Source organism: Vigna unguiculata, chromosome 5, assembly GCF_037176805.1.
Source record: "Vigna unguiculata cultivar grain cowpea cultivar isolate G323 ecotype 2 chromosome 5, ASM3717680v1, whole genome shotgun sequence".
Taxonomy (NCBI): domain Eukaryota; kingdom Viridiplantae; phylum Streptophyta; class Magnoliopsida; order Fabales; family Fabaceae; genus Vigna; species Vigna unguiculata.
In genome coordinates, this window is record NC_140796.1 from 39,004,318 (window position 1) to 39,029,852 (window position 25,535).

The following is a 25,535-nucleotide window of genomic DNA, read 5'->3' on the forward strand; positions in this document are numbered from 1 at the left end:
AATGGCCACCTATTTCTTTTCTTTCAGATACAGACCATCTCCTTTGGAATGGTCAAGTTTATCTTCAAATTTGTCTTCTTTTGAAACCCGAATGAAATTAGTGTTTTTATCTTTACTTATTTTTTATTAAGATAATATGAAAAAGTCAAATTTTTATATTATCTAGTAAAATCTAAGTAAAGAGGCACCTTTGTTAACACCTAATTTCGTCCGGGTGAATAAATTTATTTTCAAAAAATATTAAAAAAATAAAAATAAAAATATGTGAAATATTATTTTCTTCAAAGATTTTTAAACTTTAATTTTAGAAAAAAGAAAACAAAAAAAAGAGATGATAAAAACAAAAAAAAAAAGGAAAAATGAAGAAAGAACCCAATTTGTTATTACTTATCGCACTCCTTTTCATGAGCCCAACAACTCAACCTACTTTCTACCCTTTGTTCCCGAAATAGAAATTAGTGATATGGTTCTAATAATTAGAAGAAATATTTATTCAAATAGTCATAATCAATATTACTAATTGGCATTGATTTTGTGCTCTGATTTGTTAAAGGTTAGAATCAATATTACCGATCTTGATTGATTTTGTGCTTTGATTTGCTATGATTTGATTCTCGTAATGTGTTGCTATCATGATCAATTCCTTCTTTATATTGTTCTTTACAATTAATGCAGGATTTCATTAATATTGTAATGTGTGAATATAAATACGCATTTTGTTATGGGATTGAAAAAAAAGTTAAAATATTCTCTAGACTTCTCTAATTCTTTCCCATCACTACTCCCACATACACACCTCTTTTTTTTATCTCTCTTTCAAAAATAAACATATTGAAGGAGTTAGAAAATCGAAAGAAAATATTCACTACACTTACTCTTTCTCTTCCATTACCACCCACATCAACACACCTCCTTTTTACCTTTGTTGAGAAAACGAGAGGGTGAGATTGATATAGAAGAGAACATATATCGAAAAATTTTGAAGGTACGTCATTGCCAATTTCTAATTCTTTTGATTTATTTTTTTCATTTTTCATTATATATTTTTTAATCATAAACAAATAATTTTCTTCATTTCTTTTAGTGTATGCTTGGTCGCTCGCGTCGCGTGACACCAATTTTTAAAATTTCCTTTTCTAAGAAATATACAAAAATATAAATAACTGAAGAAAAAAAAACAGTTTGTGATAACGCTGTCGTTGACGCGATCAAATTAATACTACTTATCTATAACAACTTCAGTATTGTTAAGAAAGTAGTCAACAAAATAGTAAGGGTAAAGTAACCCAAAGTCGTCTCCCAACGAACACGGAATTGATTTTTAACAAATTAGTTCTTATAAAACTATACAAGTGTTAGTCAAATAAAATTATAAAAATAGGAGGGATAAAGATAAAAAGATAAAATAAGATATAAACAATAGTAAAGAAAATAGATTGATTCCATTACTTTTTCAAAATAGATTCATCATCGGTTATCTAAAGATTATTGCTCGATTAATTATTATTATAGATTTACAAATTAATCAATGTAAAGTCTCAATTAATATGTTGGCGTTCTCACTTTTAACCAAAGTACAATCTCAATTAAAAGTGAGAACTTTTAGATTATCCACAGTAAATTCAACCAAAGTACAGTCTCAATCAAATTTTCTATGCCTAATCATGTCTAGTCTTTTATCTCCTCATCAAATAAAAAGCTTAATTAATCAAAGTAAAGTCTCAATTAATTTTAGTTAGAGTAAATACCTTTAATCAAAGTAAAGTCTCAATTATTGGTAAAAACTCTTTCAATCACATGAAAGTTTTTAAATAAAATCAAAGTAAAGTTTCAATTAAATTTAAAAACCCTTAAACTCATATGATCAACATGCATATAGATTTAAAATCATTACTTTTTGCGAGATTAAAAGATAAAAGACATAGATGAATTAAAACCTCAACAATAATAAAAAAGAACAAAGAAATTATTTCATTCTAACCTCAAAATCCATAATGAAATTACAATGGAATCAACCCAAGAAGTTTAGCAATCCATGGAATACAAAATAAAAATAGAAGAATGGAGAGAAGAAAGAAATTAGGTCCCCCTAAGGGTTCCTAAATTCCGACGTGCCAAGCTTGTTTTCTGCTTCTCCCTTGGTCTCTTTATATAGGAATTGGACTGGGCTTTTCTGTTGCTAAAATCTCTCAAATATCTTTTAAAATAAAGATAAATATAAATATTTAAAAATATTTAGAGAGATATATACTATTTGACAAATATAGTTGGTTGATAATATCAATATCTAATATAATTAAATTAATTAATTACTTAAAGATATACGATAAATTATCACCAGTTAATATTTGAATTAATTTTCCAAATCAACCCTTTGCAATCTCCTCAAATTATCTTCTAAATAATCCAATATCTTCAAGATATATTTGTTTGTTGTGGATCTAAAAAGATTCCAGAAGATCTTGTCATATTTAAAAAGATTTGGTAGTTAATATCTTTTAATATTTTGATATAATTAAATAAGATAATTATTTAAAAATATCAAATAAAATATCTAAAGATATATTTTTCCCAAATTATCTTCTATCATAAAGATAAAGAAAATCGCAAGGTCCAATTTTTTTGTTCCTCTCTTCTTGGTTTAGCCAAACTTCTTCACTTTTTCAAGTTTTTCTTGCCGTCTTCATGCAATGCTTGACTTGAATTTTTGTGCTTTTGATAATTTCTTATTCTTGGATTTATCTTTAAGGTGTCATGAAGCTTTAATCAATATATTTCCACACCTCCATGAGCTCAACTTAGCTACAGCTGCACTAACACACCTCAAAATATCCAACGAACATTTATGCAACTAAAAAGCTATTTTTAACATGTTTTTGTATCTCAAGCTCAATAAACCCAATTATAGGAAATCCCAATTAAATCAATCTTTAAGCACACAAATTCAATTAAATACCTATAATTAAACATTAAATGAGGGAAAAAATACGCACTCATCAGTTTGCTTTGTTTAATTTTTGTGTCTGTCTAGCCGCTCGCGTGCATGACACTCATTTCGAAATAATTAAAAATACCAACAAAACATAAAAAGCATTTGAAAATTCACCTAATAAAAAAGAAATATTTTCTCAAGTAGGTTTTTAATAAAAATTATGTAACCTTGATTCTCCATTGTGAATGGAGATACGTAGGAGCAAAGTTTAATCCTCGTCGGACCTAAAAAATATAAAAAATTATTTTTTGTTTCTTTTGTAAATTCATTTATTATTATTTTCAGGAAAAATAAATATTTTGAAAAATCACATCCTTTTGCACGTTTAATTAAAGGTACCGTCTTAGGACGAGTGCTATGGGGTGTTAACCTTCCCTATGCCTAACTAACTCTCGAACCCAAAATCCAGTTTTTTGCAGACCTTGTCTTATCATTTTTATTTTTCCGTAGTTTTCTAGAATAAACTATGGTGGCGACTCCAAATCTCTATTTTTGCAAATTTTATTTTTGGTTCGTTGTCCCGCTGCGATTTTGATTACGATAGTGAGCAATTTCTATTTGTTGAGATTCGATGTAAAACATTGAATTCTTGTGTAAAACTATGTTGTTAATATATATATATATATATATATATATATATATATATATATATATATATATATATATATGCTCTTCCAATTCAAGTTAGTATTTTATTTCCATGCTTAATGCTTAATGTGGATTGTTCCTATGCTTGATTTATGATTCTTGAGGTGTTAGAAGACATCTTTAGTATTTAGACCTTAAATTAAATACCTAATGAAGGCTTGTATCTAGGAATATAACTTGGTTCATTAGTAATCTTAGATTCTTGAAACTAATGCACGGTTTCACTTGTTGAGGACTTAAGGAATTGAAACTTGATAAGTGATCATAGGCTCAAAGACTCTAGGAATAGGATTTGAATATTTTGGTGAATTGATTTTAACATGAATATGGAATTGGGATAATTTAGAATGCATGAGAAAGAAGTGATTGAAGTCTAATCTTGAAAAATTGTAAATAACTATGTTAATTTCTTGTTGCACACCAACTGTTTGATAAAATACAAAAAGAGTTTCTTAGTGTTTTTGTGAACTTTGTGACTAATTGAGTCGTGAATTGTGAGAGTTGTCATGCGTTGCACAAGTCTCTTGGGAGAGAACGATAAAATATTTATTATTGTCTATGTGTGATCAGTGCACTTGCCATTTTGATTTTTTGCTAACACTCTTCCTTCAAGCTATATGACTCAAGTAAAGGGATAGGCTATGGTGGTGTTTAGTGTATTCCCAAGAGATGTTGGACCAACTTAAGAGGAAGGTAGCCAGAGGAGATCACATGGGATGCTCTAGCCTTTTGGTGACTGTTAGCACTCCAATTTTGGTTAATTTTTCTTTCTAAAACTTTCTTTTTAGTTTCAATAAATATTTGTTTGTCTTTAATTAATTAGTTTTTATTGTTAGTGTAGAAAAATAGAGTTTTCTTAAAAATATGGTAAAAAGGTTTCTTTTAGTAGTCTTTTAATGCATTTAGTTTTGTTCCTTTAAATTTTGCCCTTTTAAAATAAATTAGTTGCCGAGAGACCCTTTAATATTTGTTAAATTGCATGTGAACCCTTGACTCCAATGTCCTTTATTTGCATATCAGTCCAGGCCTTGGTTAACTAATTTGTCTGACCCATCCATTAAAACACATAGTTTCACTAAAGAAGGATCCATCATTTGTTGCTGAATCAATAAAAAATTATCCCTGATGCACAAAGAAGAGAGAACAACCCTGATGCGTAGATTGTTGATGTTGCAACACGAGCTTGATATGTGATCAAGGGAGGACGAGCCTGTTGTTGTAATCAGATGGATAAGATTTTGATTCGTAAGAGATCGAGGCTGATTGATGATGAATGATTGTGGCAAAGATTAAGAAAAATTAAGGGTGCCACGATTGGGGTTCAAGGTTTGCGATTCTGATTCAAGATTTGAGGAATGGGGTTTTCTTTTCTGATTTTTCGTTAGGGGTTTAAAAGGGCATATTCTAGGTTTTTGTAGTGAGAGCCCTGGTTGCTCGGGTAGAAACATGTCTAAGGCTAGGGTTCATGTTCGAGAGTGTTCTTGCGAGAGATGGAAAGAGTGAATTGTATAAAGGGTTCCCCATCTCTGATGAGTACAAAGTGGCCTTGAGAGATTGGGGTTTTGCTTAGTGTGTGGGTGGTTTCACTTGGCTTTTCACGAGCATAAAGTGGTTGGGAATTGCTTAGTGAACCTTTTTTCACAATTTTAATTTCAACTTCTTTCTTAACCTTGTGTATTCTGTTCTGATTTTCTAATGAAATAATGTTTGTTGTTCAATTTCCTTTCCATTTTTTGTTTTGATTTTAATTCTCGTTTTACAGTTTTTAATTGTTTGATTTTTTAAGATTCACTTGCAATTTATATTTTCTGCCTTTAAATTCTACAGCAATTTAGATTTCCTTTAGGGTGTGTTCGTTTGAAGGTGAGTAGATTTGTGAGCGAAGATAATAGGCAGCCTGTCATGTTCGTTTGGAAAAATGCATGTAGAAGTGAGAGCGAAGAAACGAGAGATAGACGAATTTTGGTGTCTCGCCTATTATGCGCAGATATGAGGGGAATTGCTGTGGCTTTTACATTTTTACCCTTCATATCTGTATCACATACCATGCATTCTGCCCCTATTTACCACTTCTCCACCTCTCCGCTGCAATGGAAGCAACCAAAAGTGGGTGCAAGAAGCTGCAACCATGGCGCGGGATATGTGCTGGATGTGTGTTGGTGCAGTGGTGATGAATCTGTGGATCGGATCTGATTGGAGGTGGATGTGATGCGATTTTTTGGGATCGAATACAAGGTGTGGATCGAATACGGGAGGAGGTGGATCGAAGCTGCGTGGAGTGGATCGAATCTGGCTGGCCATGGATCGAAGCTGCGTGGAGTGTATTAAATTTTTTCACTTTCATTTGTTCTTTTAAAAAAATTAAGAAATTCATTTACAACACTAATTTAATTAAGGGCTAAATGGTAATTTAATTATTACTTTTACTAAAACATATTTTTTAATCTATCACATCAATTAAATCTTTCTCAAACTCTCACAAACTTTACTTCCAAATTCATTCACCATCACTTCTAAATCCCTTAAAAAAAACAACACAAATTTCACTCTTAAATCAATTCAAACTCTTCCACTCACTCTCTCTCAATCACTCTCCTTCAAGTGAACACAGCATTAGTGTTTTCAAGTCTAATATTTCAGATCATGTTTTTGAGTCAGTGATTTAAGCCAGAGTAAAATATGCACATATCAATGTTCCTCGTTAGGGAATATTTGACCCCAAAGTGGGCACACATTATCAATATGTCTTTAAGAGTGTAGATAACCCCTTGTTCATTCATTGCACTAAATTTCAGTTTAAGTTTTATTGCTTTCAAATTCTGTTTACTTTAAATCCCTACTGATGATTGTTGCTTTGATTTAGTTTAAGTTGTATGCTTTGTTGATTTAAGTTTTTGCATCAAGTTTACATTCCTTGCCTTAACTTTACGTTTTTTTGCAGCATTTTTGGTTTTATTAGTCACTTTAATAATATTGTAGTATTCTAGATCATTCATTTTCCCATTTAGTTTAATATTGCATTTAAGTATGGACCTAGTGTGGATGTGTGTTGTTGTTGTAATTTGAACTAGAAGTTTGTCCAGAAATTGGAAATGGGAGTATTCTATGTGGAGTGCATAATGGGCTTATTTTGGGATTATGCAGCTATCATAGAGCAAGTTCTGCTGCTATATTTTGCTAAAATCACTACTGTCATACTTCCTAGATTTTTGTTTTGTTTGGTTTTATTGTCACGGGTTGGGCTTTATTGATTCATCATCATGCTAGGTTCATATAAAACATTTATGCATCCATGTTTTTCTGCTATCATAGATCCAATCAGTTTTGCATTCATTGTGCTCTCATTCACGCTTATACCAAAATGCTTTAGATCATTTTAGCTTGCATTTTCATAAACTTTTCATGCGTTAAGCATTCATCTAAACACTTTTTCATTCAACATTTTAGTCAATTCACCATCCCTCATACCATTAGATCATCCATTGCATGCATGCATATCTTCTTTTAGGTTCAATCATGCATTTAGTTTAGTTGTTAATTGAATAAAAATTCAACATTTTCTTTTAGTTTCTTTTCTTTATTTTATTTATTTTTCCCCCATTTGTTTTCTTTTATTTTAATTAAACAAGAATTAAATTACACAAGCTAGCTTGACACGCACCATTTCTTTGGATTTGATACCCAGGGTTTCCCTATACTTGAAAGGGGGATTTTAATTTTGTTTAACTCAAAACGCGACTAAAAAAATTTGAGTTAATAATGACCTAAACAAGCAGTATGTTACAATTTTTGCAGCATAACATTATTCAATTCATAGGTGAAAGTACATGGGGGGAGACACCTTTATTTATAGGATAAAGTGTCTCCAAAGTAGACTAAAAGCCTTAAAAATTCTACCATGCACCAAACCCTAAAAATTCCATCTTGGTGAAGGAGAGCACAACATGTGGCACTTTAACTTTTAGAAAACCTCTCCACTCCTAGAGTGCCACATGGAAAGCCACTTTAGAAAAATTTATCCACTACGAAAGTGACACATGCCCACTACTTTTGTAAGAAAACTCTCCACTAAGAGCTTACCATATGCCACCATGTCTCTCCACCAAGCTAGGGTTAGAAAATTAATCACGTAAGATTAGCTTAAGCTAGGCACAAACATTGCCTATACTACTTGTCCTTTAATACAAGGCCTAAAAGAAATCTTACACTACATGACCCTTACTACAAAGTCTAAATATTCCTAATCTACTAGAATACTATAAAATGGCCTAATAGATAGAGCTTTGTTGCACCTTGCATAAATGACTTCAACTCTTCTTGAAAGTGCTTGGCCATGGCTAGGAGGTATGCCATTAGTTTCTTACGATTTGTTGTTCACCACAATGAAAGAGCGAGTGAGGAGAGTGTATGCTTCTACAAAATTGAGGCGAAATGGAGGAGCAAATTTGCAGGGATGTCTTTGAAATTGTACATCATGAATAGAGGCAACAATGTTCTACCTTAGTCATTTGCTAAACTTTGAGAGTTTACTAACTGAAATGGACTTCGAGCTACTCATGATCATGGTTGACAAAACCCATTTAGGATCGAGTTGATGGTAGTTGAACAACACAAGCATATAATAACATTGTGTCCTCTCTCCGACAATCTAAATTTGTCAGAATAAATAAAAAATGTTAAAAATAGGGAAAAGACCTTGAAGGACAGGTGGAAAGAGGTTCACGACCTATTTTCTAGATTAAGTTAGTTTGCATAGACTAAATCTACTGGACTATTTGGGACAGAAGTATAGGATTACTTGATCAAGTTGAAATGTAAACCCTTTATTTTAATTAACAATGTTGAACTCTATAGAGTGTCTAATGATGTACATATCATTTGTTTTTTAAGGCTAAACCTTTAGTTGCTAAGTGGAGAATCTCTCCCATTAGACATTATGAATTGATAGAGGAACCCTCAGGTGTTGACTAGCCCACTGAACACAAGGTAAGCATAGCACTTCAAGCGATACAACACCTTCGAACACAAAACTACAATGTTGACATGGACTACATTCCCGATGAGCTTGCACTTGAGGCTACACTAGAGGATGCTCCTCGATCACCCTTATACGTCGACTCTCATAGTCCAACACCCACTATATCCATTCCATCTAGGGGAACGTCCTCCTATCGAGGCACAAAACAGGAGGCCTCCATGATTGATGTTGTTGAAACCCAATATGAAAATTTTATTACCAAACTGGATGTTTTTGTGAGCACAATTGGAATAGGTAAGTGATGGAAGTTGAACGTCAAGTAGTTGCAATAGAAAGAAGAAATGAACTACTAACACAACAAGTGGGTAATATGACAAGGACCCTGAATTTCTAGTACCCTTAACTAACATTTGGCAAATTTTAGTTGACATGCACATTGTGATGATCAAATACTTCATGAGTGTTACAACTTCCTTTGTACTAAATATTCACATGCCATACACCTATTTTTGATGCTTTTGGAACATCTTATGAACAAGTTAATCAATATGATGAATGTAAATGGATGATGATATTTTCTTGACGAACAATTTATGAAGTTTCATGTATTTATTTAAATATATAGTTATTTAATAGGATGTATTGATCAATATATTAGTATTTATTTCATTGTTTTGAATTTATGTTTGAATTTACTTTCATTTTCTGATTATGTTTGATTGCATTATCATTAATGAAGCTTGGATTCAAACTTTTAAATCTATTATGCAATTAATCCATTTGGTTTATGTGGAAAGTTTTGCACATGATTTCTTCTTCTGCGACAAAAAGACAATGAAGTGCTAGGAATGGTAACGGAAAAACCCATGCAACAAAGTGGAAATATATTATGCTCATAATCCCATTTGGATTATTTCAACTTAATTTCTATCGATCAAATTTTAATTTAATATATTCTTATCAATATTATTATTTTTCATTTTAAATAATCACTCATATTTCATTATAACATAATTTACACTAATTATAATTTAATTTAATTTAAATTACTTTTATGAATAAAGATAAAATGATAATCTTCTACGTTTATTAACTAAAATATTTTTTAATCTACTAATTCATTAATCACTCACTAACTTTGATAAACTTTTATCTCATTTTCCTTCCTTTCTAACCACCATCTTTCTCTTAATAGAAGAACCTCACTTACCTTTGTCATCCTCCTCACATCCAATCAAATGAACCTCCCAAATTTATCTTAAAAAACAAAAACAAGATAAGTGTGAATACCTATAACTAGGGATGTCAAAAAAATCCGTACTCGTGAGTATCCGCGGATAAAACCTGCAACGGATAAGAAATAGATATTGAAAATGAATACCCGCAGATAATGGGTCTAAGTATTTTTTTTATACCCGCATGTTAACGGAGCGGGTACGAGTATCATAATATTTGTACCTGTGGATACCCGTACCCGTTATACTCTAATTTAAATTAAGAATAAAATATTAAAACATTAACACATTAACACATTGATTTTCAATGAGTTATTTTTTATCAATTAGTTTAAAAAAATCTTCATTTATTTGTAAACTGTCATCCAACACTAATTAAATGAGTTATGTTCACTTTACTTGAAATTTATAAAGGTTATGCATTTTATTTTTATTTAAATTTATGATTAAATTTTTTTATTAAATATTAAAATTTTCTTTTGTAAATACTCGCGATACCCGTAGATATCCGTAAATATTACAAAAATATATGGATACTCGCATAACGAATACCCGCATAGATAAAGGTACGGATACATGACAAATATTTATCCCGCAAATAAAGTATAAAGAAACTACTATCAGTACTCTATCTGTCCCATTAATATCCCTACCTATAACACTAACAAAATAAATAAATATTTGAGTACTCAAAGTAATTTCAACAATGAAAAAGTACCCTTATCCAAATCACTTAAAATATCTTACCAAATTTTGAATAAATAAAAAAGTCATATTTAGCCTAAAAAATTATTGAATGATATTTTTATAGTATTAAATATTGTTTAATTTAATATTCAATTCAAATAAAAATATTAAAATTTATTAAACTTAAATTACATCTTTATCAATAATAGATTTAAAATATAACATAATTTGAAATTCAAAATAATTACAATTCAATGCATTTTAACTTCTTTGAAATGATTCCATTTCCCATCACTATAATCCCATTTGATTTTTTTAAAAAGAAAAAACAAAATAACTAATGCCATTTGAAATGTCGAAGACGCCTAGTTAGTTAGGCCAATTTACGCATGTTTGAATTTGAATGTTCATTTGCTTCTGTCTGTACGACATCGGCTTGCTAACACGTGGAGAGTTATTGTACCTCTGTTATGGTAACGGCTTACGTGGCATGTACGTGAACACAGAAATTTTGATTTTACAAATTTATTGAAAAACAAATAATTCATTTCTCTTTTCCATTTGTTTCCAAGTATAATATTTTTGTAAGGATTTTTACTTTTAGTTAAATTTTATTTTCAAAATTCAACAAAATATTAATTGATTTTTCATTATTTTGTTTTGTCTCCTGAGGTGTGAATTCGTATTGTGGCCTGTACTGCACTTGCCCAAATATAAAGCTCTCCTTGTTCCCAGAATTCACCCACTCTTTCTGCAATGCTCTAACATTTCTCCATTAAGGTGAGACTGAATTCCTCTCATCTGCTACAAATTTGCATTTTCTAATCCCCTTAGTCGATTCTTATGTTAAAATCTTCTTTTCAATTGTTAATAATTTGCAGTAAGCTCCTAGAAATTCAATATACATGAAATTCAAGTTTCAGTTTTCTCATTTTCTTTTCTTTCCAGCAGAATTTCCCACCCCAACCTCACCTCAGTCGCATTCTGTTTCGCACACATTCTAAGCATAACCCTAAATAGGAAAAGTTACTCTATAGTTTTATCTCCTATGTCTCTCTATTAACATCAATTAGCCGCACAATTCATGTTAATTCACTTTATGTTGTATTAGGATGCTTGAAATTATGATAAATTCGTACATGAATCTGCTTCATTTCCTTTCTAATTATTCGTCTTAGACGATTTGTGAAACTTGACATCTTCGGGGTTCATGCAGCAGGTGATTCAAAGTCATGGATTCAGTATTTGCAACCCAGAATGATGAAAAATCAAAAGGGGCTCTCGCTGATGAAAATGGGGTTGTTGGGGAAGACATAATTAGCAAGTTGCATGACAGCATTCTTGGTCACATTCTGTCTTTCCTTCCATCCATGGAGGCAATTCACACTAGTTTGTTATCGAAAAGGTGGATTCATGTTTGGACATCCATCACAGGCCTTCAGTTCAATGATAGTTTCCAATGTGTTGGGAAGAAAAAGATGCATAAACAAAATTTTGAGTATTTTGTGAACAGGGTGCTTCTTCACCTTGCTAATTCAACCATCCAAAGTTTCTCTCTTTGTTTAACATCTTACCAATATGATTCTACCCTTGTGAATGCATGGATCTCCTCTATCTTTGAAAGGGGAATAAAAAACCTTCATATTCAGTATTCCCATGAAATCCTCTTTCCCTCTCATTCCCTCTTCAGTTGCAGCTCTCTAGTACAATTGGTGCTTCAAATGAAATGCACTCTATGTGTTCCCTTCTTTGCTTCTCTTCCAAATCTGAAAATCCTTAACATATCTGGGATCAAGTTAGTGGGTGAATCTTCCACTTATTCAGAAGAGCTAATTCTTAACCTCCCAGTTCTCAGAGTGCTTGAAGCTAGAGGATGTGAGTGGCAAACTATGCAGAACATTAGAATACAAGCACCCCTACTTGAAAGGTTTTGCATTGCAATTTGGAGATCTCTATCAGATGAAGCCTATAAATCTTCCATCAATGTTTTCGCTCCCTGTTTAACTGATTTCTCTTATGAGGGTGATCTTGAACAGGATATCATTCTGTTGAATTCACCGTCAATTCGTAGTGCATCTGTAGTGATTGTTGTTGATGAAGACAGAAAGGACAGAATCAAAACTCTTGGGTATCAAGCACATAAGCTTCTTGCACAAATCCTTGAAGTGCAACAATTGAAATTATTGTTTTACAAGGTACGATTTCATTTCATGCTATGTGAATTGGAAAATTTTCTATAAACATGGTGGAATTGTTATTTGCATGTGGTTGAGTAACATGGATGAGAATGTTGACAAACAATTCTGAATATTAAGACTTGTTGTATTTTATATAGGACACTACATGTAAACGAGTAACTCACCAAAATTTTATGGAAGTGGTGAAAAGGAAAATATTTTAGGAATTTTTTAGTAACAAAATGAACACGTTTAGTGTCAGATTTTTTAAATAGGAATTCTTTTAGCTGAATTAAAAATTTATAGATGGAGTTTTATCACAAAGAGGAAAAGTTGGGACGAATCAGGATTTAATAATCAAAACACTACAATTGATTTTATAGCCCCAATATGAGGTTTTTGTATTAAATTTGTCAAATGGAAAAATAGTAACGTGTAAAGAAGATTTGGTGAAAAATACATGCTCTAAGATTAATTCTAAACTTTTTACTGTATTCTTTAAAAGTTTTCTGATTAAATATAAAATATTTTTATTTAATATTATATAAAACTACTTAAATTTTAATACTTCAAACATATTTATTCTTTTAAGAAATAGATTTTTTTTATTCTTGAAAATATTATTATAACAATATTTTGTTATTTTAAATGTTATAAAAAATATTTTAAAAAAATAATGCTTTTCAAAGTTAAAAGAGACTAAAGCAAACAATTCTTTAGAAAGACTAAAACTTAAATGCAGTTATGCATCTTACTGATTTGGTGAAATGTCCCACCAAACTTTAATGACACTTTAATAATCTACCCAACACATCTTTCCAAAAGTATGAAAATTTTGACCTACAGATTTAAACAAGCTTTTTCTTTGTCTTGCAGGTTTTGGTACATGCCAGAGATATTTTCACCCATCTACCAGCTTTTGGGAGGTTGACTTATCTTCAACTTAATGAGGTTACAGGTGAAGCTCTGCTGAACATTCTTCACAGATCCCCAATTCTTAATACACTTGTTCTACAAAATGTAAGTTTTCATTTCAAGTTGTTAGTTTAAATGGAAGACACATTATACAAAAAATGATGACTAATTTTATAGAAAAAACAACATTTCAGGGAGTATCTGAATTAAATAAAGATGTGACTTCTGCATCAGTGCCTCAGTGCTTTCTGTCTAGCCTCAAAGTTTTTCAGTTTAAGGAATTTAATGTGCATGAGCATGAGCTTCTTTTGGTGAAATTCGTGATGGCGAATGCAAAAGTCCTGGACCAAATGACTATATGTACTGCTTTTTGGCTGCGGTATTCAAATATTGATACGGAGAAAGCTAAGCAGCAGATACTCTATTTTCCCAAGTGTTCCAACCTTGCTGTCATTCAATGTATTTCCGTCCAAAAATTACATTAGTTTTTAGTATCGATGCAATGGTTATAGTATACGTTTTCATATTTGTGTTTAAAAAAAAAATTATATTTGCTCACTAACAATTTTAATTAGTATTCTCCTTGTAAGATCCCGATTATAAAGTTTTAATATAAATTATATTTAGTAAATTTCACACTTGGTCTTATATGGTATGTTGAGTATGCGTGGTTGACTCTTCGTTCCAGCTCAATGTCAAACTTCTATATGTTATACCATATATTTGTTTATCTAACTATGGTATTATTAGAATGCAAAAATTTCATTAAATCTCCCTGTTTGTACTTATACAACACATTAAAATTATAGGAATACTTCTTTGGTTACCATACACATGTTCATACCAATTACATGTATACTACATGACTATTACTTACAATTATCATTCATGAAATATTTAATTCATCAATCAAATTCTATGATTTTATAATTTCATTGTAAACAACATATTCTATAATTATATAACAAGCAACATTTAAAATGAAACAATATACAAGATATAATTTCTTCGTGTTTATATAAATATGTGAAAATATACGTGGCTTAAGTAACAACATTTTAACTTTAGTACTATAAATGGTTTGAGTGTCTTGACTTTGACAATATACAGAAAAGTTCCAAGATTCTCATTTAAACTCCACATTTTCATTGTTTGAGCAATTGGTTGCTGCTTGAACAATGAGAGGGTCAAAGGACAAAGATTTTTTTACATCTCTCTCAATCCAACCTCAAGCCACATCTTGAGAGAGAAGTTCTAGTACTTGAGTAATCATATGGACGTTTGAGAAATAATGCTTTGTACATACAAGAAATAGTACTGCTTAAGCATCACTTAACGAAAGCCCAACGCTTGAACATTTTTTGCAAAACAACAAAAATTGAGCATAATGTAAAATTAATAATATCAATTCAATTCAACTAAATTTATCCATTCAAACATGTTCTAAATATTAATTTCTACCTATTGATACAACCAAGCACACAATTTCATCACCCATTCAAAATATCTATCAACTCTCAAATCTACCCAAAATCAAAACAATTCAGCAACTAGAAGCCAACTCAAAGTCATTAAGTTTTCATTCAACATAAAAAATATTTCAATTCCCCTTACCTAAAATAGAGTCTAGTCTCATTAAATCCTCTTACTAGCAGAAGGGATCTATTCAAAAAAAGAAAAAAGTTTAATCATAATCACTTTCTCCATTAGACATTTTAACCGACAAAAATACGAATCAACGGGTTAAAATTTTGACAATAAATTTTACAGCAATATCACTTATGTATATTTGATTAATTTGATTACCATTATCTGTCACAATAATCACAAATGCACTATCAATTTGTTTTGCAATCATGCAAGAATTATTATTAAAGATCAACCAATTTGTTTTCTTGATAAAAGCCACTTGGAACAATAAAATGCAGAAAACTAAATCAATGCACACAAAATTTTATATTGGTCCACTCCAATGGAGCTACATCCAGTTGGTCAAGACCACATGAGCTTGACCTTTCACTAACTCAAGAAATTACAATATTCCTATAATTAAATTCAAAACACAAAGCACACAATACAAGTTTCTCAAATCACATAAGAAACAACCAATGCACAACAAGAATCCCTCTTGCAAACCTGGTCTCACACCAAAAACAACACACAAACACAGACGAATACACTAGAAGGATCAAACCTCAAGATTGACTCTCCCTATTCAATCAAGAACCTCTCTACACCTCGCCAACTAGGATTAATCACAACTCTAACACCTTCAAAATCAATCACGAAAAGTAGCAACACAATCTTCCTTTGAGAGAATGAGTTTTTCCAATTTTTCATAACTGAATTTTGTCCTTTTTTTTTATTTGAAAGTGTTACTCATCTCTCAAAAAAGAAAGGCTACATAGCTTGCAAATTGACATGTTTAATCAATTGAAAGTAATTCTCATTCGATTAATTTCATTGACTTAAGTGAAATCAGTTTATTGATTGTTATTTTATTTGATTTAACATGTTATTCTCAAAGTTATATACGCAAGCCATTTAACCTGTTGAACACTATTTTAATAGATTAAATAACTTGCATTAACACACCACCAAGTGTTTGATATGATGCATCATAGAAAACCTCAATGGGTTTCCTTAACTCAGGAGTAATTATAATTAGCGAACTTGTAAGCCTTTGCTTCAAATCTAGAGAACTCTAATCAAATCTACTTGCGCAACAAAAAAGGTTTATCCTTGTGCGTTAAATAAGTCAAGGATATTGTTGTAACATCTAAGGCGGATATTACTTAAATAAATAATTTGTAATTTATTATAGAGTATATCAACAATAAAGTTTCCAAAAACTTGAAAATTTTAAAACTTTATTAATGCGCGTAGTTCCAAAATTCACAATTTAAACTTGAACTATTACAAGTCCCAATGTGTAAATATCCTTCTTAAAGGAAATACAAGAAAAACATGCTTAATCAAAATAATCCTCATGTTAGCCCTCACTCTGGCTCTAAACGTCACCAACACCACCTGAAACATCATCTTACAATTTTATACCATGCCTTAAACTCTCCCTAATACAATTTATCCAATTTATATCCCTACCACAAGTATAAGTCACAATTAAATACCACAAATACCCAACTCACACCAACGCCCAATCAACGCTCATTTTGTTGCCTTCTCTAGGCATCACCTGGCGGTGCGTACTTACCACTAGGCGGTGCATTAGAGTTCATGGACAGAACTCTGATATTTGCACCTGGGAGAAATTCTAACAATCACAATAACTCGACCTAGTCCCTCAATTGATACAATCCCCAATAATTTGTGTTTCCAGTAATCAAATACATCCAAATTAACACCTATCAATATATAATTACAACACTTTTCAACTTCAATCATGCTTTCAATTAAATCTCCCAAATTACCAATGATCCCACGTGGTTGTGCAATCGTATAATCATGGGAATCCCAACTCAATAACTATTTCAACAGTATGAAACAAAATCACCCAGAAATCATAAGAATCAAATCACCTAGAGGATCAACAGTGACCCAGAAATCCAAATAAACCATAAATGAACAAAAAAGCTAGCGTCAAGAGATTTTTGGGTAAAGCCCAAAAAATAGGCACAAAATGCATGAGTCGCCTAACGAGTCTTCATTGCCATCAAGCAGTTTCTGGGCAGAGTCCAGAAATACGAAGTCCAAGACATTTTTGAGTGAAAGAGGTGCACACATACACATATATTCATATGAGAACACAAAGATCTATAAACTAAACACAGATTGCAGCTCCCCTTACCTAGAATTTCCCGCTCCACAAGTGCTCCTAGAGTTCCCTTTCGCCCAAACTTGTTCCACTCTTACCTTTACCAATCGAACTAGCGCTCTATCCACTCCTTAGATCACGAATTTGGTGCTCTCACAAGACTTTCTCAGCTGCCACCTTAATTCTCTCCCTCTTCCTCACTGAAAGAACTCCTCCACTTATTTTTCAGCCCCAAAAAATAATAATTAAAATAAAAATAATAATATAATAAGATTAATTGCCATGACATGGGCCCTACCTCTACCTCTTTGGCTTATTTGGAGACAACTAGAGTTTCTAGATCCTCCACTAATGTTGCAAAAATAATAAAACGTATAAAGGAATTATTTAATGCCAATCAAGGTTCAATTAATTCCATTAAATGTGTCTCCATTTCCCATTTACTGGTAAATTAAATATTTATTTATATTTAATTTTCATGGGTCTTACAATTGCTATCTTTGAAAATCCATCTACGAATCTCATTTAACATATAGGTAATCAATAAAGCCTTTGATATAAAGAGTTATCTTGGAATAAGGATGACAAATAGTCCACCCCGTGTATATTGCCCGAACTCGTCCTCGTTTTGATGAGGAACCCTCACATTGACTAGGTATGGGTATGTGATGTCACACCCTTAGCCAAGGGTCCAATCACAAAAAGCATGGCTAAGCAAATTCAAGAAGACTTAGCAGCATCTAGTCAAGGTGAAGCTAAACTCCTTTTCACTTGGGCCATCATGGAGCATTTTTAGACCTTTTATTAAGGGTCATGTAGTGTAGGTTTTCCTTTGAAGGCCTTGCATTAAGGGTCATGTAGTGTAGGGTTTTAAAAACAATCTTGCTTAAGTAGGGAACATCATATGTGCCTAGCTTAAGCAATTCTTTGATATTTAATTATGTTAATTTAGCTAGCTTAGGAAGGGCGTTCCACGTATGCCACATGGCAAGCTCTTGATGGATTCTCTTACAAAGGTAGTGGTCATGTGTCATTGTCTTATAGGAGAGACTTTTCATAAAGTAGTTTTTCACATGGCAACACATGAGTGGTTTGTTTTGTGAGAGTGAGGATTACCATATATCAAGCTCTCATTCACCCCTTAGTGAAGAGTTCTCTTACAAAGGTAGTGGTCATGTGTCATTCTCTTATAGGATAGGCTTTTCATAAAGTAGTTTTCCACATGACAACATATGAGTGGTACGTTTTGTGAGAGTAAGGATTGCCACATGTCAAGCTCTCCTTCACCAAGATAGTATTTTTACGATTTTGGTGCATGTTAGCATTTTAGGATTTGGACCATTTTGAAGACACCTTACTTTATAAATAGAGGTGTCTCCTCATGTATTTCTTACTTTTGAGAATTATAATGTTATGTTGCCAAAATTATTTTTGAGTCATACTTCTTCTCTTAGTCACTTGTTAGAGCATCCCAAGAGGTCCCTCTATCACCCTTTTCTCTAGAGTTGGCCTAACCTCTCTTAAATCACCACAAACAACTTTCATCCCACCATTAAATCACCAAAACTAAGAGCCATTTTCTCTTAACACCAAGCCTCTGCGCATCCACCATCCACCATAGTCATTATTTCAAGCTTTGCCTCAACCTAGCTTGAGAAGGAGGCTATCAGTATGGGTATGAGGAATACCCAATTTTTTCAACTAGGTATGGGGATGAGGATGGGGATGTCCATATTTGCCCTGTCCATGCCCCCATACCCTCCATGATACTCGTCCTCGCTAAAGATGGCTAATAAACTTGTCCCCGTCGGTATTGCCCGAACCCATCCTTGTTTTGACAGAAAATCCTCACATTGACTAGGTATGGGTATGGAGAATCTTCGACTTTTTGAATTGGGTATGGGGATAGGTATGGTGATGTACATATTTGCCCGTCCCCATATCCGTCACCACCATATCCCCGTCCCCATTTAAATTATAAAAATATTCATAGTCAATTTAGTAACATTATATATATATATATATATATATATATATATATTACTACAAACTTTTTATTGTTTAATTCTTCTAATTGTTTGTTTTTCATGAAATTCTTTCGCATCTCCAATATATTTTTCATCTTATCATAACCTTTATCCAATTATGTTCAATTGATGTATATTAATTAAATATTTTTTATGTCTCACATTTGAATATTTCTATTCTTTTTTAATTTTATTATTTATTGTATAGTTTCCTTTCAATTGAAAATGTTAAACACTCTCAATTCAAGTGTTTAATAGCATAAACATTTCATTTACTAGGTAATATTCAATATTTATCTTCTTTACTCTATATTACTATTAATTTTTGTTTCAATTACGAAATTTTTAGTTTTGCTAAAACAATTTTCATTATTTCTCAACCATTAACTATGTTGATATTTGAAAAGTTTTTTTAAATCTTTAAGGTGTTTTTCATCTTATCATACTTGTAATTATATATATATATGTTTTCCTTTATGCGATTTCATTCAATAATCTCTCAAATTGTTTCTAAAACACATATTTAAAACGTTTTTATTTTTTTTATTTTAATCATGTCGAGTACTATTGTAACACCCCATTTAATTAATAAAGCTAATTAAAGGAAATGTCACACAGTATAATATAAGAAGCAAGGATCAACGGAGTATAAAGTCACTCCTACAGATATCCAAAGTACTTAGAGGACAATAATTGAGGCACACCACGATGCAGGTACACAACAGGATAAAGAGTCTAATGTAATACATGGGCCACAACCCTAAACAAAAGACATAAAAAACAGAGCCCAAGTCTAGACAAAGCAGCGGAACCTCCATCACCCTGATGACCACGGGTAGTTCTCGCATCTGCTCACATCAATAAATTGATGATCATCACAAATAGAGAAAAACCATACCACAAAATGTACACCAAACAAAAGGGTAAGCTAGAGCGCAAAAGAATTTATCATACAATTATATACTCATACACAATCAGATATACATACATCATCCAATCATGTTATGACTTGTAAACAATACACTAAGACTCAGACTCGACTCATCCGGATACATATAATTTAGTCGGATTCAGCGGATGCTTGCACTTGTGATGGATTTCTCTGCTCTACCGAGCTGCTCACCCCCGAGCTAAGTGTTACCATGTTTTAACCCCCACTCACAAGGTTAGTCCTTAAGTAATTTCAGGCCTCCTGCTACTCTCACCACAAGAGTCAGTCCGCTCTATATGAGACTAACTGACTCCTTAGAGTGTCAAGATGCACCTTACCTTGAATCTTACTAAATCATATAGATGGGGCACCACCATGAACTCCCACTAACAGGGGCCAGGAAATTACGTCTCGGCCAACTTAGGCACCACTATAAAGTCTCACCTAGAGACCCATGGAATTACGTCCTAACCACATACCAAACATATTCCACCAACTAAGTAATACTTATCATGCATATAAATCTCATGCCAACCTTTATAACCAACCTCTTTCATATTCCAGGTTATATCCATACCAACTCATCATTCTCAATCCATGAATATAGAATTGTATCTCATACCAATACCATGCCACTTTAATTACCAACCATCTCATTTGTTTTACATACCAAGATCACACTAACACATCAATCCAATTCATAACCATAGATATTCCATGCATTTCACAAGCCTCATACTTTAAATAGACTAAATCAATCAATCAAACAATCCATAAACCCCAAGTGAAGAAAACAGCGTTGCTTGCAGCGGATCTCGCTTAAGCTAGAAGCCCTCGCTCAGGCAAGAGGAGTCCCCGTCGCTCAAGTTGTAGACTCTCTCTTAGGCGATATCGCGACAGAGGCCCTGGGAGGTTTTTTGCACACTCGCTTAGGCGAGCCCTCCTCACCTAAGCGAGACCACCCCTCGCCCAAAGGTGAGGTTCCTCGCTTGGGCTAAGACTGCAGCAGCACACCAAGGCTCCCACGCGTTCTCGCTTAGGCGAGCGTCTCTCGCCTGAGCGAGATAGTGCCTCGCTCAAAACAAGAGCTCTCTGCTTGAGCGAGAGTTCGAGTGTAACCCTGGCCTGCTTCTACAAGTCTTGCATGGGCGAGTTAGTCTCGCTTGGGCGATAGCAACTGGTCTCGCCATTGTTCTCCCTGCAACAGCCACAGTGTCGCACCCAAACAATAATACAAGCATTTCACAGTTCAACCACAACACACCAGTTATAAATCATGAAACAATGACATGGAAAGCCCAAAAATCGAAGTAAATAAACAAGCTCTAACTCCCCTTACCTGGAAAGTGTTAGCTAAGAGCTTTGACACTCGAACTGTGAAAAACAATAGCCCAAGGAGTAGCTTCAAGAGCTGAAAAATAGTGGAACTAGTTCAAAACGAGCTCACTAAGACAAACCCTAGTTGGAACCACGAAGAAGGAACTAAATGGAGAAAGAGCATGAGTTGGAACTAACTTACGTGGAGTAGAAAATCTGGTTTTAGCTAGATTGAAGAGGGCTTAGGGCTAAACCCTAATAGAGCGTTTTATGAAGAAAATGAGAGTGTGAGGGAAATGTTTTTGCAAGAATGGCATAAGTGAGAGGGTTTGGCTGCCTTAGGGGCCTTGGACACCCTATGGGCCAGCCCTTAGGCCCATTACATTTGGGGCAGCCCCTTGAATATTAGGACTGAAATAAGAGGGCCTTACAACTATTGTGATATATTTTATATAACTATTTTTTATTTTGTAACTCATTATCAAACTGTAATTTTGTCACTATAATTGTATAAATAAATCTTATTTACTATAATATAAGAATTTAATATAATTGATATGAATCTTTTCTTTTATCACCATCCAACATATATTGCAATTCAAAAGATACAAATCTATGTTGAAAATTTATTATTATTACTTTAATCTTTATTCTTTACATGATTTTGATTGAGTGATGTATTATAACTTTTATTAGTGTATAAAAAAGATATTCATTCGAATTTAAAAAATTGGAGTAAACAGACATTTAAAATATATTTTAATTTGAATATTTTTTTTCCTTTCATATTTTTTAAAAATTATTTTTTAATTTTATCAACTACTTTCATTAATGTTTGCAAATTTAATAAATATTTTGGTTCTCATGAAATTCTATTTGGTATTCTAATTTCAAATGTATACAATTATAATTTCTTTCTAAATATTTGATATCGAAGAAACAAACCTCCACTTAATATTTAATATTTGATAATATTATATTTTCTTTACCATAATTTTATATTATTTAATGGAAATTAATTAATTAATATTGAAACAATAAGAAAGTGGGTATGGGTAGGGATGGCAACAGGGCGGGGCGGGGACGGGTTTCGCTATCCCATACCCATCCCCGTAAAACAAATTCATCCACATCCCTATATCCAAACCCAACGGTATCAAAATTTTGTCCCATCCTCATCCCCACTGGGTGACGAGTATAATCTTGTACCCATACACGTACCCGTTTTCTTACTACTTTAATATTAATTTTAATTAATTTTTATAAAATAATAAAAAAATACGGTAAAGGAAACATAATATTATGAAATATTCAATATTAGGAGGATGATTGTTTCTTCGGTATCAAATACTTTGAAATAAATTATAATTGTTTACATTTTAGATTAAAATACTAAATAAAATTTCATGAGAATCAAAACATTTATTAAATTTGCAAACATTAATGAAACCTAGTTGATAAAATTTTAAATTATTTTAAAAAAATATAAAAGGAAAAAAAATATTCAAATTAAAATATATTTTAAATTTTTGTTTACTTCAATTTTTTAAACTATAACGAATCTCTTTTTTATACACTAATAAAAGTTATAATATATCACTTGATCAAAATGACGCAAAGAACAGATAATAAACATAATAATAAAATTTTAACATAGATCTTGTATCTTTTAAACTCTAAAATACGTTGGATGGTGATAAAAAAATATTCATGGCAATTACATTAAATTTTTATATTGTAATAAAAAATATTTATATAATTATAGTGAAAAAAAAAATTAAAGTATGATTGTAATGAGTTAGAAAATAAAAAATAATAAGATAAAATATATCAAAATAGTATTCTACATGGTGAAAATAAACAAAAAATAAAAATATTAAAAAATTAACAAATGTGTGTCTTATAAACAATTTGAAGACTATAAAAAGGAATCGCACAAAAGAAAACAAATGTATAGTTAAGAGTATGATAAGATGAAAAGTATCTTAGAGATCTAAGAAAACTTTTCAAATATCAACATATATACTCAATGGTTGAAAAATTAGAAAAATTGTTTTAGCGAAATAAAAGATTTCTTCTGTAAGGCCCATCAAAGTTTGGCTGGCCATTTCTGCCCTAAAGTTAAGGGCTGCCCTCTTGTGTTTGGGCCTAGGGCTGGCCCAATTGATAAAACCCTTTCAGGTTGCCCTAACCCTCACTTTGCACTCTTGCAGAAGATTCAGCAACTGTCACTCCCCTTTTCCACACTAGAGCTCTGCTAGGGTTAGCTTTGTCGTCTCGAACCGGTCCGCTCAAAGCTCACGTTCTACTTTCTGCTCCATGTAAGTGACCCTAAACCTACTGCTCTTACTTCCTTGTGGTCCTTTTTGTATTCCACCGTTTAGGGTTAGTCAATAACCTCATTCTTCCCATTGTACCGTTGTTCTGCCAGTTTCCAGGTCTGCCTCTCGAGCTGCTGTACTCCGTGGTCCAGTGTCGAGGTCTCATACAAGCCTTTTTCCAGGTACGGGAAGTTAGGGTTTCAGGTTTAAGTTGATTTCTGGTCTGTTCTTGAGTTTGCTTGATGTTGTATGGTGAAACCATTGTTTTTGGTGCGTGGAATACCCTGTGTGTTTGTTTGGATCGGAATATACATGTGTTGTAGGTGAGATCAAGGCGAGAACTGTTAATCTCGCCCAGGCGAGTCGGACTCGCCTAAGCGAGTCTGATGAAGGCTCGCCCACACTAGTTTGTGCGAAAGGTCGCCCAGGCGACCCGCTCAAATTTTTGAGCGAGTAAACAACTCGCCCAGGCGAGAGGGGTCTCGCCTAAGCGAGATCCCGCGTTACTTTCCTGCTTCCTTTTTGAGCCCTCGCCTTGGCGGAGGGGGACTTGCCTGAGCAAGATTGTCTCGCCTGAGCGAGACCCCTCAGCCTGAGCGAGGTGCTGGGCGAGACAGTGTTGTGATTAGATGTTTGTTTATTTTTGGATGATCTGTTTTGGTGGGGTATGAATGTATGATGAGGGACATGTATATGAGGGAGTATGATGTATACGTAGCATGATTCATGAATTATAAATGATGGGTTGCTATGAAAGTTGGCATTAGAACTAAGTGAGTTGGTCATTGTTAAAGTGGCATGAAAATGTGATGAATTGAAATCCCATGAGCATGGATGGTTTATGATGAGTTGAAACGGGTTGGGCCTGGAACATAGAAGGCTTTGACTTTAAAGGTTGGTACGATTAATGTATACTTATGCATGGTGAATATTCTTTAACTATGTGAATATGGTTGGTATGTGTCAGTGCATAATTCCTTGGAGTCTCTAGGTGAGACTTTCTGGGTCGCGCTTCAGTGGTCGGGACGTAATTCCATGGCCCTTGTTAGTGGGTGTTCATGGTGGTGCCCCATCTGTATAGCTAGGTAAGGATTCAAGGTAAGGTTGCATCTTGACACTCTGAGGAGTCAGTTAGTCTCACCTAGAGCAGACTGACTGCTGTGGTGAGAGTAGCAGGAGGCCCAAAATTCATTAAGGGCTAACCTTGTGGTGAGGGAAATTTGATTCATTGAAACACTTGTAATACATAGCTCGGGGGTGAGTAGCTCGGGGGTGAGCAGAGGTATCCACCACAAGTGCAAGCATCCGCTGAATCCGACCAAGTTATACGTATCCGGATGAGTCGAGTCGTGTCATAGTGTTTGAATGAAGAGTCATGGCATGCTTGGTTGTTGTATGGATATAGGATGGTGAAAATATAATTGATTGTATGATGAATATGTTATTAGCTCTAGCTTACCCGTTTTATCGTATGGTTGTATTGTATGTGGTTGTTCTTTCTTGCGATGATCATCAATTTGATTGATGGGAGC

General features: G+C 32.9%; 1 protein-coding gene across 2 annotated transcripts; it reads left to right on the plus strand.

Moving 5' to 3' along the window:
- Positions 1 to 11,164: 11,164 nt before the first annotated feature.
- On the plus strand, positions 11,165 to 14,263 carry LOC114184225 (F-box/FBD/LRR-repeat protein At3g14710-like). 2 transcript variants are annotated; one of them, XM_028071506.2, is made up of 4 exons: positions 11,165 to 11,320; positions 11,757 to 12,735; positions 13,594 to 13,737; positions 13,827 to 14,263. In XM_028071506.2, the coding sequence occupies exons 2-4, from the start codon at positions 11,773 to 11,775 to the stop codon at positions 14,115 to 14,117; spliced, it is 1,398 nt and encodes a 465-aa protein (XP_027927307.2). In that variant the 5' UTR covers positions 11,165 to 11,320; positions 11,757 to 11,772; the 3' UTR covers positions 14,118 to 14,263. The 2 variants fall into 2 exon arrangements, with proteins under 2 accessions (XP_027927307.2, XP_027927308.2); XM_028071507.2 differs by having other exon boundaries at positions 11,169 to 11,320; positions 11,760 to 12,735.
- Positions 14,264 to 25,535: the final 11,272 nt, after the last annotated feature.

Bases quoted from the DNA above. Each gene is read 5' to 3' on its own strand.
- LOC114184225 (XM_028071506.2), top strand. From the start codon at position 11,773: ATGGATTCAGTATTTGCAACCCAGAATGATGAAAAATCAAAAGGGGCT. The intron at 12,736-13,593 runs GTACGATTTCAT...TTTGTCTTGCAG, and splicing joins TGAAATTATTGTTTTACAAG to GTTTTGGTACATGCCAGAGA. The intron at 13,738-13,826 runs GTAAGTTTTCAT...ACAACATTTCAG, and splicing joins ATACACTTGTTCTACAAAAT to GGAGTATCTGAATTAAATAA.